Genomic DNA, 16,512 nt, shown 5'->3' on the forward strand with positions numbered 1-16,512 from the left:
TGTGCTCTACACTGGAATTTGACACAACATTGCAAAACGACTATGATTCAATAAAAAAATGTTAAAATAATAATAATAATTTCTGAATCTTAACACCTATTTTTTAAAAATAAAAAGACTTTAGACCTAGGCAATACTGGAAATCTACTTTTAATAAAGATTTGCTATTGCTAAAGACATTAATCAGCAGGCATTCATTATCCATTCAGCTGTTTGTTCATGCATTTGACAGGTCCTTATGGAGCATGATGGCTTTTTTAATTTAGAACTTAGTAATCCAAAAGTAATCATCTGTGATAGATTGTTAACAGTTTATTATTCTATCGTATATAAACAAAATCTTCCCCTTCTTCCTAGAATCTAAACAAATATTAAGTTAATATAATCTGGTATTTTGTAATAGCATACAAAACCATAGCCACTCATGATGATACTGTCAAGGACACTATAAAATCTAGAATCATCAAGGAATGATTAAACCCTATTCAGTATGGCCTAAGTGTTTGTATAGTCATTATGAGTATACAATTTTTAAAAAATCTATGGACAATGGTGTAACTTTAAAGTCATTATCTGCATATTCAATTGTGTAAGAATATTACGCTTCAGAACTAATGAATAAGCCCTTACAACAATATCATACATGAATAGTTTACTACAGTATTTTAAAGATAACAGTACAATCAATACACTTTCTAATATCAGAAATTCAAACAAAGTTAAATTGAAAAACACGTCTTCTATGGAATCGCATCCAACAGCACAGAGACATCCCCTACAAACTATCATCTCATCATTAAAAAAAGAAAGGGAACCCCCACAAGCCCCACGTTCCCCTTCAGTTATCACCCAGTCCTCTCCTGCCTTCCCAGGGAATGTCCTCTGAGGGGCTGTTCACACTGATTCCCTGCAGCCCGGCTTCCCTGGGGACGTATTACTGAAACTACTTCCGGTCAAAGGCACTTGTCCTCATCTTAGCCTTTCGGCAGAGTTCCTCCGACACAGGTGAGAATCCTCTTGCTTTGGCCTGTGCACTATATGCTGCTGTTCTATTTCCAGAGAAGGTAATCACTGCTAATACGTCTTCAGCTAGAAATAAAGAATTTGTAGGTTTTACCTGCCACAACCTTGATCTCCTTCACTTAAACTGCTGTTGTCATTCCTGTGTAGGAGACCACCAGCCAGCGAGGCAGTCTTCGCAAATACACGTGAAGTCACAGATGCTTTTAATGTCCGTTTTCCACTTTCATTCTTTACTCCCTTCATGTGCAAGCCAGGACAGCTACTTTAAAACAATCCATAAAAAAGCCTATTTTTAAAATATAATTCTACTGATAAATTAAAAAAAAACCCAATTTTTGTAAAATTCCAACTCTTACCCATCTTCAATCATTTATTAATTCACAAAATGGTTAACAAGTGCCAACCATATGCAAGGAAACACAAATTCTTGCTTCAAAGACAGATTTACAATTATGATACAATGTGATACGCAAGAGCTGACATATGAAAGTAAAGTGAGCATGAGGAAGGCTTTACAGAAGAGGGGAAATAAACAGGAATCATGAGCAAAAGAGACAGGAGGAAATTATTCTACTTAAGAGATTAAGAGATTAGAATGTGAGCACAAAGATTAGGCACATGGCATTTAGGTGTGTCCTAGGAACCTGGAAGGAAGAGTACAAAATATATGGAAGCAAGTAGAGAGATGAGTCTGGGAAGAAATTCTGAACAACATCTAGGAAAAGAATAATTACCTACTGCTGAATACTGATATAGGCTTACCTATCAGAATCTCCTTTCTGCAAAGCAGGAAACCGCTGGTCATCAGTTTTTCCCCTCTTCCTCTGCTGACTTAATCCTTCATGATAGCTGCCATCACATATGGTTTCTGATCCTTTCAGTTCACCACTTTTGCTCCTGTTCTCTTCTACTTCAACCTTCAGTGAAAGTTTGATACAAAGGGTAATTATTACTTTATTCATTATAAAGACTTTGTTATCATTCACTTTATCATTTGACTCAGAGTTTGCCCTGATTTCAATTGATTAAGATATTTTTGTGCTTATTTTAATTTTTATCATTTCAAGTCATTGGAATGTTTGTAAATTCTGCTTCTTTCTGTTTGAGGAAAAGAAACAGAATTTCCAAAATTTCAAAAAGGACTTTCTGAATGTTGTGCTCTTACATCCACTCTTCCCCATGTGAATGGCAGAGACAGAGAAATAGAAAGACAAAGGCATAAAATTTGTCCTCTTCTGTCTTTACCACCAAGATTTTGTATTAAACAGCCAGATTTAGAAGATGTCGAACCTTGGTGCTTCAGTAACAGAAAGGAAACATTCTTCTTTCTGTGCTAAAGCTACCCTTTCCCCACTACTTTTTATAATTCTTGTTTCATTTGGATCCTGGGGTGTCAAAATGTGGTGTTTAATAAAACATATAAACCCATGTTTACCGAAAGGAGCAGAGTGAAACTGATGAATTGCCAGTTAGTGTGGAATTCTGCAGAAGAAATAATGCTTCCCAACTTCACATTCAATAACCATGGCCATTTTATAGCTAGACGGCATAGGAGTAATGAGTGATCTACCTTAGCCCCACTGTTTACTGAAAACGGGAACACAACCAAGAAAGGTTAAGTGATTTGTCCAAGTTCCCTAAAGCAGTATTCCCCAGCATTTTACGGTGTCAAAAGAGATGATACAATTCTGTAACACTGAATCTAATAAGCTACCAAATAAATTCATCAAATTGATCAGATAAGTGTGACTTCGGCAAAGTTGGGGGCAGGGCTCATCTCCTTTTTCTATTAAAGGGGAACACCTTCAGATTTCCATCTTTAACACTCTTTGCACCTCACACAAAAGAACACACACATTTTAAAAATCTATTACTAGAACTAAAAAAAATCATTCAGTGCATCTCAAAACTCAAGTTTCTCAAAACTCAAGTTTTCTCCTTTGGAGATAAATACTGAATTTTTTTTGCTGAGGGTTCATACTACCTATATGATAGAATCATACATGTCAAAACTTTCTACATTTTATTAAATAATATAATGTAAGTGTCTGCCTCAACAGAAACACCCGGAAGTGGTGACTCAAGAGTATGTGGGAGCACATGTATTCTTAAGAATATCTCAAAGTGGCCATGATGGAATTCTAAGTGTCCAGTGATCAGTAAAACAGAGAAGCCTGCACTCACTAATGCACAACACACGGATCAGTTTAGTGAGAGCACGTGCTTATATACCCCTTCTCTCAGTCACTGCTTCCTTCCCATTCTATGGATGTGCAACTTACATTTAAGCCAATAGATTAAAACAAAAAAACAAAACCCTTGAGCTTATTATATTTCTTAAGCTATTTCACTCGCATTTATTCCGGCTCAGAAGGTCACGTGGCACACAGCTGAATTACTTTCCCACTTCATACGAAAGACTGGCACAGAGACTTAGGTTGATTAAGGAACAAAACCCAGGAAAATACTTCCCTGAGTTCCTGTTATTTAAATGGCAGAAATAGTCTGTTTCTACACAATTACATATTTAGATGACCCCGTTTTATACATAGGCTATTTTCCTAAGTGGAAAATCAGATCAAGTATGGATCAGAATGGAAGAGATTATTGATATAGAGAAAAAAAACAAGAGCAGTAGCAAAGGAACCTCTACCTCTTTTTGAAGCTGAATTTTCTTTTTCCAAAGCCAGGAATTCTACTTGTAACATGCCTACCTCATTGTTAAACCTTTCCATATCTTGGTGTAACTCTTTTAGATATACTTTGGATGTTCTGTTACCATTTGATGGAGAAGAACTCACATTTCCTAATTCAGGGTCCATGATTTTAGAATTACTAGCACCGCAGTTATCTGCAAGCAATGGCTTCTGGAGCTGGTCTTGTATTGGTTTGGTTTTCTTACAAGTATTTGAAACAGCAGACATATTGTGACTTTCTATTTGAATCATGTGTTTCATCTCACTGGAGAGGTCAAGCCACAAACCAAAAAGGCTTTTTGGGTCACTTACCTGAGGTGCACGTCCAATGTCTGATTTCCAGTGAGTATTTTGGCTCCTTTTCGGTTTTCTTTTTGTAGCCAATTCTTGGTCTTCATTCACTGTAAATGGAACTCGGTTCCTTACTTCATTTTCTCTGTCATTACGAAAACTCTCCTTGGTTTTGTTAAAAACGTGTTCAGTGTCTGGCTTATCGTTTTCATCCAACTTATTTTCATTTAAATAAAGTTTTGAAGATGACTGGCAACCATACTTTCTTGACTCAGACTTGGAATAAGATGCAAAAACATTTTCAAGACTGGGCTCTTTGTGTTCAGAGACTGCCTGGAATCCTATAGAGACAGAGGATCCGGGTGCATCCTTTTCCTCAAAATCAAATGTATTATCTGTCACGTTGGAAGGTAGTTCCTTTAAGTCACCATGTAGTTCAGAGTTGTCAGGTAGCGGCACTACCTTACGATGAAAAGTAATTTTGCCTTTTTCATGGATTTTACTCATTTTCTGGTTTGACTTCTTTGTGATAAATTCTGAATTATGTTTCCAGTCGAATTTGCCTTGTTTGACCCACATGTCCTCATGCTTCTCCACACAAGAATGTCTTGAAGATACAGGTACGTCCTTTCTGTCATTTTCCTTATTCACTTCTGGTTCTCTAGGCATTTTTTGCAGATGCACAAGTGAAAGATTAATCTGGTTGATTTGATCTTCAGATTTCTTTTCTTTCACAGTACGTGCTTGTGAAACACATTTATCCTTAAGTAGTCAAGTACAGATAAAGAAAAATTAGAAAATAATTAAAATTTAACAAACTTCGTAATCTATGTTGGGCTACTCACAAACTAAGAAGTGAAACATAACTTGCCTTAGCCTTGAAATAGGAGAAAAACAGGAACTCAGAAACCTAACTTTGTCACTGTTTGTTTGAACTAAACAATTCACACGTGTTAAATCTACCAAGAATTAAGAGATTAGATTTTTAACATTACAAAGATTTCCTCACTAAAAAATATTTCACCTCTCGTACTTTAAATAGTGAGCCCCTCCAGTGCATGTAAAGATTTTTTTTAAAGGACTAATAACTGGAGAATAAGCAAACTGTAAATTATTAGGTGCCAAAATCAATTAACATCAATCAGAAAGAGGAACAAATTCCTGAATTTTAATGCAAACGATACACTATGATAGTGATCTATCTCAATATGTATTCTCTGCATCCACTGAGTTATGTTATACTCTAACATTCACTAGTGAGAGTGAATGAAAGCATTTTTAATAATATTTACTGGTTTCCTACCCTGAAATGAAATAAATTAGAAAGTTTTTGTTTCTTCCCTAACAATAAAGGTCCAATCCTGGAAGGTTTGATTCTCTTACTAGGCAGTTGGGTTGACTCTATGACCCCTATTCTCTCCCTGATTGTAGATTCTGAAATCAATTACATAGAGATCACAAGACAGAAGAAATCTTTCATCTTGGCATCAATGACTTGCAATTTGAAACTGCAAATTTTGGACCACTGGGAATGACTGTTCCTTACATGAAACTAACTCGGTGGCCATCACTGCTATATTATTTACAATTTCAACTGCTTATATCACATGATTTAATATTTGATATCACCTTCTTTATCATGTGTGGAAGTTATAAAATGGAAGAAGTAAACAATATTCAGGAAGGTTTTTTGCCTCAATTCCAAGGATAAAGTTTAACTATAAATTGCTATAGAGCCTAACAATACTTTAAGTTTTGTAATTAGATAAAATGCTATTCAAAACTAAATATTAAATAATTATTTATTGACTCTAAAAGTCTAGTCTGAAAGGCAATTTCTTTTGAATTTGAATAACTGTGTTATTAAAGCACAGAAAACAATATAAACCAGAAGTTTAAATTTACATTTTCACATACCTGTGAGAGGTTATTTTCACTCCCATCAAGTCTTTCTTGCTCTTCCTCAGATGCCCTTTGTAAGTCTGGGTCTGCTGAAAAATGAATATGCTTAGTTAAACTTCACTACTTAGAACAGCTAGATAAAAGGCATCATCTTTATAAAAACATAAACATTTCATCAACTGACAGTTTAAATTAAGCTTAATCTTTAGCTGGATATTTACTTCTTTAAGAACTACTTCTAACTATCTAAAACTTCAACAAACTATTTGGGAAATACTAGATGTTACCAGATAAAGGCATACAAACATCTCAAAGTTTCACTCACAAACTGATTCACCAGACATGAACAAAACAAAGAGAAATAAAACAAAATTTAAAATACAGTAGAAATATACAAAGTCACGATAGACTCTATTCTCTCCTCCTAACAGTACCTTTTTAACAACATACCAAGCTTCAAGAGCAATGTTATTCATGGTTTCCAAAATTACGGTTACTTTTTATGCTTTTATCTTTCCTTAACCTGAAATGTTTCCCTCTATTGTTCTGACAAGTTCCTTTTCCTCTTTGAAAACTCAGCTGCTCTGTGAAGTCCTCCTTGATTGCAGCTGTCTTTCCACAGAGACACAGGGATCTCTTTCCTTGGAGCTACCTTGGTACCTCACAGATTTTTCTAGTGTGTCTTCACCAGCTGAACTGTAAACTATTTCTTTACATGTCTATCCTCTTTGCTCCCATGCTGTAGAGGACAAACTCTTAAAAGTATCTGTGTATAAACAGTATTTATTAGAAAAACTTTGAGTTTAGAGCTTGTAGTCACTACTATAGGAGATAACTGAGAATCTTTTGTAAATACAACATTAATTCTGCAGGTAAGGAAAGAAAAGATAAAACTATAGGAGCAGAAAAAATATTGTATGACTTATTACTACAGCTCTGATTATATCACTGATTAAGGCACTAAATTCATCGGTATATAAAGTAGAACACATATTAGATATGGTTAATCAACAGACTGGGTATCCTAGAAGAATTAGAATTGATATCCCATATATTATTTTTAAGTGATAAAGCACTCCTTAAAAACCAATATCCTTTTCGACCCATCAATCCATTAAAAATAATAAAACAAGCTGATATACTGTGTGGACACAGTTAAGAAGGAGGTCCTGTGTAGCAAAATCCCAATGACTGCCACTACTGCTGGGAAAGCCACTTCTAAAATACAGAAAGGCAGAGAATATACTAGAAATACTTTGATATTTAGTTGCAGAGGTGCTTTTTCAGTTACACTGACTATAGCTATAACAAATATTTATAAATTCAGAGCTAGGTAAAAATAAAGCTAAGAAACCATACTTTGAGAAGGGAATCTTTGGATGTCCACCTAGGTTTCCCAACTACTCACAAAGCTCCAGACATCATCCTCCTACCCACTCTCAGGAGTGTGCTAAATACTACTCAGAACGAACTTACTTTCACCTAATTCTCTTTGCTATTTAATATGTTGCTTTGGTCAGAGGATGAATGTAAATGTCATGCCAAAAGGTATTGTCTGGTTGTAGGTTGCATAAAAGGAGTAAACACAAAGGAGATCCTGCCACAAAATGATTTCTGCAAAGTCGGAGTGTGGTGAAGCCACGCACAGGTAGACTATGGCTAGTTCTCTATGCTGCTTTATTACCTTCTTTGCTGCTTCTCTTCTCTGGCAGCTGTGACTCACACAGGCCACGGAGCGCTGCATTTTCTGACAGAGACACGGCTCCAATATTCACCCGGTCTTTATCTACCAGGGCCGTCTGCCTCAGTTCTGTGGGTGCTGACTGGTTTGTGGTCACTGATTGTGATACCAACGGACATTTGTCAACTTTCAAATGCTTGGCTCTTTGACCAGCCTTATTATTGAGGCTCAGACTAGTAGAATCCCAGTCTGAAGAACCTGAAAACAAAGTTTCCACTTATTAGAATGTGAGTAACAATACAAACTTTTACAAATTCTCTTCCCAGAGCAGCAGCCCCACGTCCGCAGCCCCACGCCCTCCTCTCCCCCGAACACACTGCTCCTTCCCAGCTGGTTGTACTTTACATGTCATTGCTGTTCATATAGGGAACCACTGTCTCTTTTTTCTAAGTTTAATTTTCTAGTATTACTAATTTGGATTCACTCATCACTCTCTATAAAACAGTCAATATTCCATAAGAGCTTTAGGAATCATTATGATTCTTCAACATACGAATTTTTTCATTAACAAAATGTATGTCTAACCAGCGATTTACTGGACGTTTAAATATGCATGACAGTATTGAGTCCTAGAGACGTGGGCTTTAAGAAAACTTTTACTGAATGGTACTACTTAAATTACAATGAGACAGTCTTTCCTCAATGTACCAATATCTTCAGAATTCTTACCTTAAAGCTGTGGATAAACATCATAAATTTATATAAGAAAGGATAGCCTTGAGTGACTAATTTTTTCCATATAAAAATAGGGTAAATCTAGGTACAAACTAGGTCCAAAGAGTACAGAGTGCCACGAGACAGGAAATATATAACAAAAATGTTTTCCTTTTTTAAAAAGAATTAAGTTGTCAGATTCAAACTTTTTAAGACAAGTTAAAGAAAAAAAGGCAAGAAATGTATAAGTGAACTTTAAAGCCCACTTCATCACAAGGGCCCCTTTATTATTTCACACCCATGAACCCTGTTTAAAACAGCAGTTCTCAAGTGTCATCTGAGAAGCCCTGAAGCCCCATGTTCCCTCCATCTAGGGAGTCCAGGAGGTCAAAACTATTTTCACAATAATACTGAATGCTATTTTCATTCTCATTTTTTGTTAAGTGTGCAGTGGAGGTTTCCAGACACATGACATGTGATAACATCATAGCTCTAATGGCTAATGGAATGTTTGTGTGTGCTTGTTTTTTAAATCTTTCAGTTCTATTTTCTAATATACTAAACATCAATAGATACAACCCACTTAAAAGTTCTTCAGAATTCTCAATAATTTTTAATAGTATAAAAAATATCCTAAATCCAAAAACTTTTAGGATTATTGTTTTAAAAGATCGTATCTACCAAACATTAAGGTAGGACTAATTACTTCCATCATTTTTAATAATCAGAGACACCACACACAGAGAGAGAGAGAGAGAGAGAGAGAGAGAGAGAGAGAGGGAGAGAGAGGGAGAGGGAGAGAGAGAGAGAGAGCATGTTAATCAAAACATCCAGTTGGCTTAAGACCTTTGGGCTAGGGAAATAACTCTGTGGTAGAGCACATGCTTAGCATGCACAAGGTTCTGGGTCCAATCCCTAGGACCTTCATTAATAAATAAATACAGAAATAAATAAATATCATCAATGTGATAGCACTAGATGAAATAAAGTCAAATATAACTGACATGTTAGCAAGTGAAGCTTTACCCTACATAAAGGTCAGAATTCAATTAAGCATTTTAAAACTCTGGAAAAATCTTAGAACCTAATAATCAATCTCTCAGAATCCCTGAGAAGTATAGGGACTCCAAGCTGAGCACTTTAGTGTCTCCCAGCATCAACAGAAACATCCAAGTCAAAGCTGACATTTTAAAAGTCTATTTCTTATGCTTATATATATTTTTCAAACATGGATACCAATAATAACATCTGCCGCATTTATGTCATCTTTCAATTAAATTTGAAGAAATAAAAGGAATTAGGAATAAGAAGACTGTACTTCTCTTCAGACTTAAATTTGTATTACAAAATTTACCTGATTTGAATGTTTGTAAATTCTTCATTTCTCCTGTTTTATTAGGAACAGAATCTTTCACTCCAACTGCAGGCTGAATGGTTTTTGAAACAAACCGATTAATAATGTACATTTGATACAATCTGTAGTAATAATTCGGGGGGGGTCTAGCTCAGTGGTAGAGTGCCTGCTTAGCAGTGCATGAGGTCCTAAGCTAAATTCCCAGTACCCTCATTAAAAAAAAAAAATCAAGATAAAAGTATAAAAGTTTTTACCTTCAAGTGAGGATATTTTTCAGTAGAATCTAAAAGCCAAAAGGGACACATAATCAATTATATGTAAATATGAAAGCCAACTATCCATTCACACAGTTAGTACTGAGTGCAATCCTCATGCTTGCTTTGGAAATGGACACGTTAGGTTTCGGTGTCTTGTTTTTCAGGGGCAGTTAGGACAGCAACAAGACAGAAACATGAGTCCATTATAGACACTCAATGAAGAGCAGGAATACAGGCTTAACAGAACATGCAGTTAAGATCTCAAAAGCACGATTATGTTTCAAGTGACTTATTTATAAAACAGAAACGTGCACATGTACCAGTGTGAACTTGCTGCCTGAGGAGGAGAAACGCGATCTCCAATCAGAGGAACAAGTCACGGCTCCAAGAAGACAAATGTGAAAGCTGACGGTAAAACGCAGCAGCACATCTTTCGTGCGCCTGACACCATGAGTCTCCAAGTACTTATCATACTCTTCAATTCGTTCTGCGATTTAGGAAGTCCACAGCTGTGACGGCAGTCCATTTGTATGTGCAATTCACTTCTCGTCAGAGAAAGTGATATGAATTGATCGGCTTGGATACACACTTGTAGAATACTAGCTCATAAAAATATTTTTCCCATACCCACATGGGCTGTTGGCATGCCTACATTTCTTGGATCCTCTACCCATCCAAGTTTCTTGATCCACTCATGCAAAAAAGAATGTATACTGAGTTTTCAATATTGAAATCTGGTGATCAAAAAAAATTTTAATTGCCACAGAATTATTAGATACTAAAAGTCTTTTATATTTCAAAACCTGTGCCGTATTCACTGAAAATAACAACGTTAGCATTTATGGAATGAACCCTATTAATTTCTTTTGTTTCCAAAATTAGTTTGGTTTGGTAAATCAGGCTAATGTTTACAAGGATTTTTGTGAAACAACTATCTTATCAAAAAATTAGGTATCCTGAAACAAACAAAAAAAAGCAGTCAATGCTTCATATTCAAGTTAATCTCATTTGAATAACAAATACCAATACAACATATATCTTCGAAGCCTGATAGGAGGAGTGGCTGTGGTTTACCCCAATTCTAGGCCCCCTCCTGATTCCAGTATTCTCTGGAGTGGCAATGATCTAATCTGGCTTCAGTGCAAATACAGTGACGCCATCGAAAAGGAGTTCTCTCAAGTTTCCTCCTCAATTCCAAGATCACCTACCTGCTGCCTTTTTTTCCTCCTTCCTTCCTTTCACTTTCCTCTTCAAAGGTACCTCTACATCTGTGGTCTTAATTCTTCCCCTTTTCTATTCTTTTGATGGACGATCCCCACCACTTCTTTTTCCTCTCTGCTTAGCAGCACTATCTTACATCTCTAATTTCTACTTCAACTCTTTGCCTCCCTCTGGCTATGAACGTGCTCAGAAAGAAAAACAAAATCATGCTTTTCCTTGTTGCTGTTGTCTTTAACTCCCCAGTGGCTCTTCTTCCAGACTCCCGTAAACACAAGTCTACCCTCTGAGTGTGATCTGAAGACCAGAAACAAGGGCATCACCTAAGAGCTTGTTAGAAACGCAGACCCACTGCTCAGAATGTGCACTTTTCACTGGGTCCCCAGGTGACTAAAATTTGAGAAACTCCAGTCTATACCGAGTCTGCTTCTACAGCACTCGGACTTAACTCATCCCTCTGAAATCCAGCCGCATGCGTCTCACTGTAACACTTCCCCAAAAGCTGCATCAGGAGTTGCAGACTTTTCAGGGGACTCTTTACCAGGCTCCAGCTCCCCTGACCTCCCCGGAAGGCACCCTGCTCTCTTCCTCTTTCCCACTCTTCTGTTGGCCTATGAGACACCATCCTATAAGGCAGCAACACGCTGCATGACACAAAGGTCCAGACATTGACAGCTGACCACACACGCCTGTGCTCACCCACGGCAGGCACACCCAGCTCTGCGTGATCAGGTACCGCCGTCCTCGCCGCCTTCCTAATGGTCGGGGGGACGAGGGAGTGAGACATCCTGCTGTGCTTCCTGGACAAGCTTTGGTGCTGGAAGCAGCTCACTTCATACCCGTCTCATTTCAAACACTCTTCTCTTCCTTCTTCTAAAGAACTATTCTACATTACCAACTCCTGCCAGGGACCCCCCCCCCCTTTTTCCTTCATTTACTCCCCTCCTCTCTACCTCCCTCATTCTTCACTCCCTCCTTCCCTCCTCCTGGTTTCCTGAATGTCCTCAGGTCACAGAGCATCTTGAAAGAAAGCTAACAACTGAGCTCCTTAAACAGCATTCTAGTTTAATCTGTTGCTGACACCTGGTAAGATATACAATTTACTTCCTTTTCTCCTCTTTTTTCTCACTATATGTTCAACAGGTGATTTTCTTTGGCTGAGAGAATACATCCAAATCCATGTTTTAAATCAACGTTCTGTAAAATGACTTTTTTTAAATAAAATACAGTACTTACTTTCTATTTGTCCATTTAATGTATTTTTTTCTCCTCGACCTGCAGCTCCAGATAAATTATCAACACAGTTCAGAAGTTGAATCTCAGAGATACTCTGTTAAAATTAATATTAATAATGAATTACATAAAGATTTCCTGATCCCTTTCTAAGAAAATACCTGCGTTTCCTACCTTATTATTCTTTTTTTAATTTCCTACTTTAAAAGCAATTAGACTCGAAAACAAAATAAGCATATCCTGGAAACCCAAACATTTAAATAGAAAATTTCATATACACTCTTCAGATCAAGTCTATCTTTTATCTTCAGTTGGCTTTTGACTCTGTAAACTGAGCATGGAAATCTAGAGCAAATATTTTCACAGACAAAATACTGACTTACATGCAGATTTCAACAAAGAATTAACTTCAAAACACCTAATTCCATTTTGCATTCCTCGACAAAAGAAGAGGACGTTTGAAAAAAATATGTATTTTTATATGTGTAACTGAATTGCTCTGCAGTACACTTGAAGCTAACATTATAAACTGACTACACTTCAATAAAAAATACAATTAAAAATATAGATATTTAAATATTCTTTAATAAATGTGCTATAAATTTAAAATGTTTCTTAGTACACATATTGTGTTTAGTATTAAAATAACACACATGGCATGAAAACAAGCCTTCGAGTCTGTCATGTTGAGTATTAACAGAACACTGTGGAAACTGCTACGTTTCAGTAAACAAAGGCTTAGCAGAATCTATTATTTGATAAAACTTTTATTGATAGGGAAAATAGTTGAATAAAGTACCAAAGTAGAAAGAAAAACATTTGTTTAAATTAACAGCAGAAAAATTTTAAATGTAGCTATGCAGCTCTTCAAAAAAGTACCATAAGCTTTACTTTAACAAGGGAAGAATAAGAACACTGTTTAGCGACCACCCGCATGTGCCAGGCCCTTATGATGCACATTCTCTCTTCTCTACACACAGCAATAACAGTGATTCTAAGGACAGTTACCCACTCACTGCTTCCTGGCCACTCCAAGATGCTGGAGCACCGTGATGAGCAGACGGGACCCGCTGTTCTGTCTGGAACATCCCTCCCCTGGACCTTTGTGTGACTGGCTCCTTCCTGTCCATCATCTGGCAGCTTTGGTCACACTCAGCTCTTTTCTGACTACCTAAATTCCACCCTTACTCCACCCCCGTCCTAACTACAAACTCCCCCACTGTTGTCTAACCTAACGCTCTCCACGTTCCTTATGTGAAGGACTTACTGTCCCTGATAAAGGGTTCCTGTTTATTTGTTCTTCTGTTCCTGCCACTACAGCCTAACCCCTCAACTGCTACATTCAGTGTCTAACTGCCTGGTGCATAGCTGGTGTTCAGGAACAGGAATTTATTTAAGGTCAAAACGTCTAAATTCCCCAGAGGGCTTCAAGTACCAAAGCACTATATACCTATCGGAGATGTCCGATAATAGTCTACCGACATTCAACATAGCCCAAATGAGAAATCCCCGCGCCCACTCTAACTTTCCCATTTTATTGTCCTTCAGATTTTAAAAAAGTGTCCTCAGCATTTCACTAGGTCCCTAGTGGCCACTGTGCTCATTCTCTTACATTTCTATAGCACCCTTTACAGTTGACAACGTGTTTTCACATTTGTTACCAGTTTTGTTCATGACACATAACCTGAGAGGTAGGTATCAGTACCATGTTTTTGAACGAGGTCACTGACATTCAAATAAGTCAGACAAGTGTTTCCAAGATCCCACAGTGGGTCAGAACCAGGATGCTACGTCTGCTGACTTCAAATACAGTGCTGTGCCACTAGGCAGGAGCTGCCGAGATCCAAGAGTTCAGGCTCTTCTTACCTCTTTCCATGGCTGTCACCTTGGAATAGGTCATCACTACCCTGCACTTAGCTTCCTTCAAGTCCGGTCGCCATTGAGGTACTCAGTGCACGCTATTTTCCCTACCCAAAATGCGCTGTCCTCAGTAAAACATCACTAAACCAAACTGCTGGTATTTTAACCCCACATATTTATTACTATTCCCCATGCTTTTGCTTCTCCTGAAATGTTCATTGCAAATCTACTTGACAATCCAAATATAATAGTACTTTCAAGTCACAGGCACTGTCATTTCAAGGACAAAGTGGTTAAACAAACAAACAAAAACACCGTTGTTTTTTTTTTTTAGTACAACCTGTTTCTCTCTCAATCTCACTAGGAGTTTTACACATTCATTTATAACAAAGAAACAAACATCTGGTCACAGGCTGACCAAGAATTATTTTTAGTTTTTAGAAAAGGTAACTTCAGAACCCAAACCGATTCCCTGTGACTTCTAAGCCTTGGCTTTTGCACTACATACACCAGTTTCATTATGTGAGTCTGGAAAATTAACACAAGTGCACTCTGCAGTGGTATGACATGTAGCACGGAATGACTTTACTAAGTGTGGGTTAAAATGAGGAAAAAATTTTGCTGGGAAAATGCAGAAGTGAGAAAGTGAAGTCAGAACATCCCTCCATTTATGTTTTAATATCACGCAATGCTTATATCTGAAAATAATAATAGAAGGCAGCACCTCAGAATCCAAGGGTGATTTGACATCTTCCTTTTCTTCTAGTCCTAAAGCTGAAGTTGCGCCTACAAAATGCAGTCACGAATACATTAATGAGAACACATACCACTGGGAAGTTTAAATATATATATAAGTCTATCTTGATTCATGAATATGTCAAATTAAAGTGGCAGAAAAGAATTTCAGAAGGTTGAAGCATTTTCTGGAAGAAAACTTGGTCGTAGTTGGGGTATTTATGAAAGAAGACGGCAAAAGAAAAACACTTAAGAAATGGGTATCATATTTGGATCTACACACTTTAGATTTTTTACACTAGCTTTTTTGTTTTTTTCATGGCGGCACTGGGAATTGAACCCAGGACCTCGTGCATGCTAGGCATGCGCTCTCCCATTGAGCTATACCCTCCCCCCTCCAACCACATTAGTTTTAAACAGAGAAGAAAATCCATAGATGCTCACTGACTTACCACCTCTGTCACTTTTGTGTACTCCATCAACAGAAATCAATTTGCTATGATCTGCTTGCTCCTTTACAACACTGTTGATAGTCCGAGTGCCATTCTCTTTTCCCCCAGTTTTCGGCTTTGTTGTTTCTTCCTATAAAAACAAAACAAAATGTTAACAAAAACCCAACTTCAGAAAACATCATATTCCTACACTTGGTCATTCAGTCAGGAAGACAACATATATTTACTGTATGCATCAGATCATAGGCATTACCCTGGGAGAAGCTGGCAATCTACATAAAAGACAGATTCTGCTCTATATTCTAGGGGAGGTAGAGACACATGAAAATGAATCAACACAGACAAGTATCATTCAACAGCTCTACACCTGCAGTGAACAGACACAGTAAGGGCACAAAGGAGAGAAGAGACTTGCTGCGTGTCAATAGCTCCGGGAACGCTGGGAAGACCAGACTGTGTCTTAAACGACAGACCCAGTGCAAAGAGCAGACGTGAAGGGGGTTCTAAAAAGGGCAGCCTGAGCCGAAGGTCGAGGTGTGAAACAGCATGAGAAGTCACATGGAAAACTAGAACTCAGTTACTGGGGACGGAATGGAGAGACAAAATTTGCTGGATTAAATATAAGACATCACTTCATCAATTTAAATGTGAGGATTTCTAAAAAAAGAAACAACTTCAAGTTAAAACTAACTTCCATTGGGAACTATATTCAATATCTCACAAACAACTACAATGGAAAAGAAAGAAAAAGAATTAGATATATACATAGGTATGTATAACCAGATCACTTTACTGCACACCTGTAACTCATACAATACTGTACAACAACTACATTTGAATTAAAAAACAAACTTCTATAACCAAAAAGAAAAAAGGTGAGGATCAACTTTTCTTTCTGCTGTTCATAAAATCAGCTATATGTCCTTCAGAAGAGTCTGAGCACTTTTTTCCATGAGCTGACTTTTCCTTCTCTTAATTTGAATTTGAGATAATTTCTATCATAATTTGTACTATAGAGTTCCTGCTCTCACTTAACCCCACTATTTCTGCTGTTTTTTTTGTATAATCATCTCTCTCATTTTGACACTCATTTATC

At 37.2% G+C, this 16,512-nt stretch overlaps 1 protein-coding gene across 5 annotated transcripts in view; it reads right to left on the reverse strand.

Moving 5' to 3' along the window:
- Positions 1 to 16,512, reverse strand: part of LOC141575492 (ankyrin repeat domain-containing protein 26-like) — a 48,668-nt gene that overhangs the window by 25,381 nt on the left and 6,775 nt on the right. The window contains exons 7-16 of one of the 5 annotated variants that reach the window (XM_074354798.1): positions 15,417 to 15,546; positions 14,954 to 15,015; positions 12,373 to 12,466; positions 9,916 to 9,944; positions 9,662 to 9,734; positions 7,597 to 7,851; positions 5,928 to 5,998; positions 4,032 to 4,772; positions 1,786 to 1,940; positions 1,118 to 1,285 (exon numbers count right to left, since the gene is read on the reverse strand). In XM_074354798.1, coding sequence (XP_074210899.1) covers positions 1,118 to 1,285; positions 1,786 to 1,940; positions 4,032 to 4,772; positions 5,928 to 5,998; positions 7,597 to 7,851; positions 9,662 to 9,734; positions 9,916 to 9,944; positions 12,373 to 12,466; positions 14,954 to 15,015; positions 15,417 to 15,546 — 1,778 coding nt within the window. Of the gene's footprint in view, positions 1 to 1,117; positions 1,286 to 1,785; positions 1,941 to 4,031; positions 4,773 to 5,927; positions 6,002 to 7,596; positions 7,852 to 9,661; positions 9,735 to 9,915; positions 9,945 to 10,238; positions 10,573 to 12,372; positions 12,467 to 14,953; positions 15,016 to 15,416; positions 15,547 to 16,512 lie in introns of those variants that run through there. The other 4 variants (XM_074354797.1, XM_074354796.1, XM_074354799.1 and 1 more) reach the window with 4 other exon arrangements.

The sequence above is a fragment of the Camelus bactrianus genome, chromosome 28 (assembly GCF_048773025.1).
Source record: "Camelus bactrianus isolate YW-2024 breed Bactrian camel chromosome 28, ASM4877302v1, whole genome shotgun sequence".
Classification (NCBI taxonomy): Eukaryota; Metazoa; Chordata; class Mammalia; order Artiodactyla; family Camelidae; genus Camelus; species Camelus bactrianus.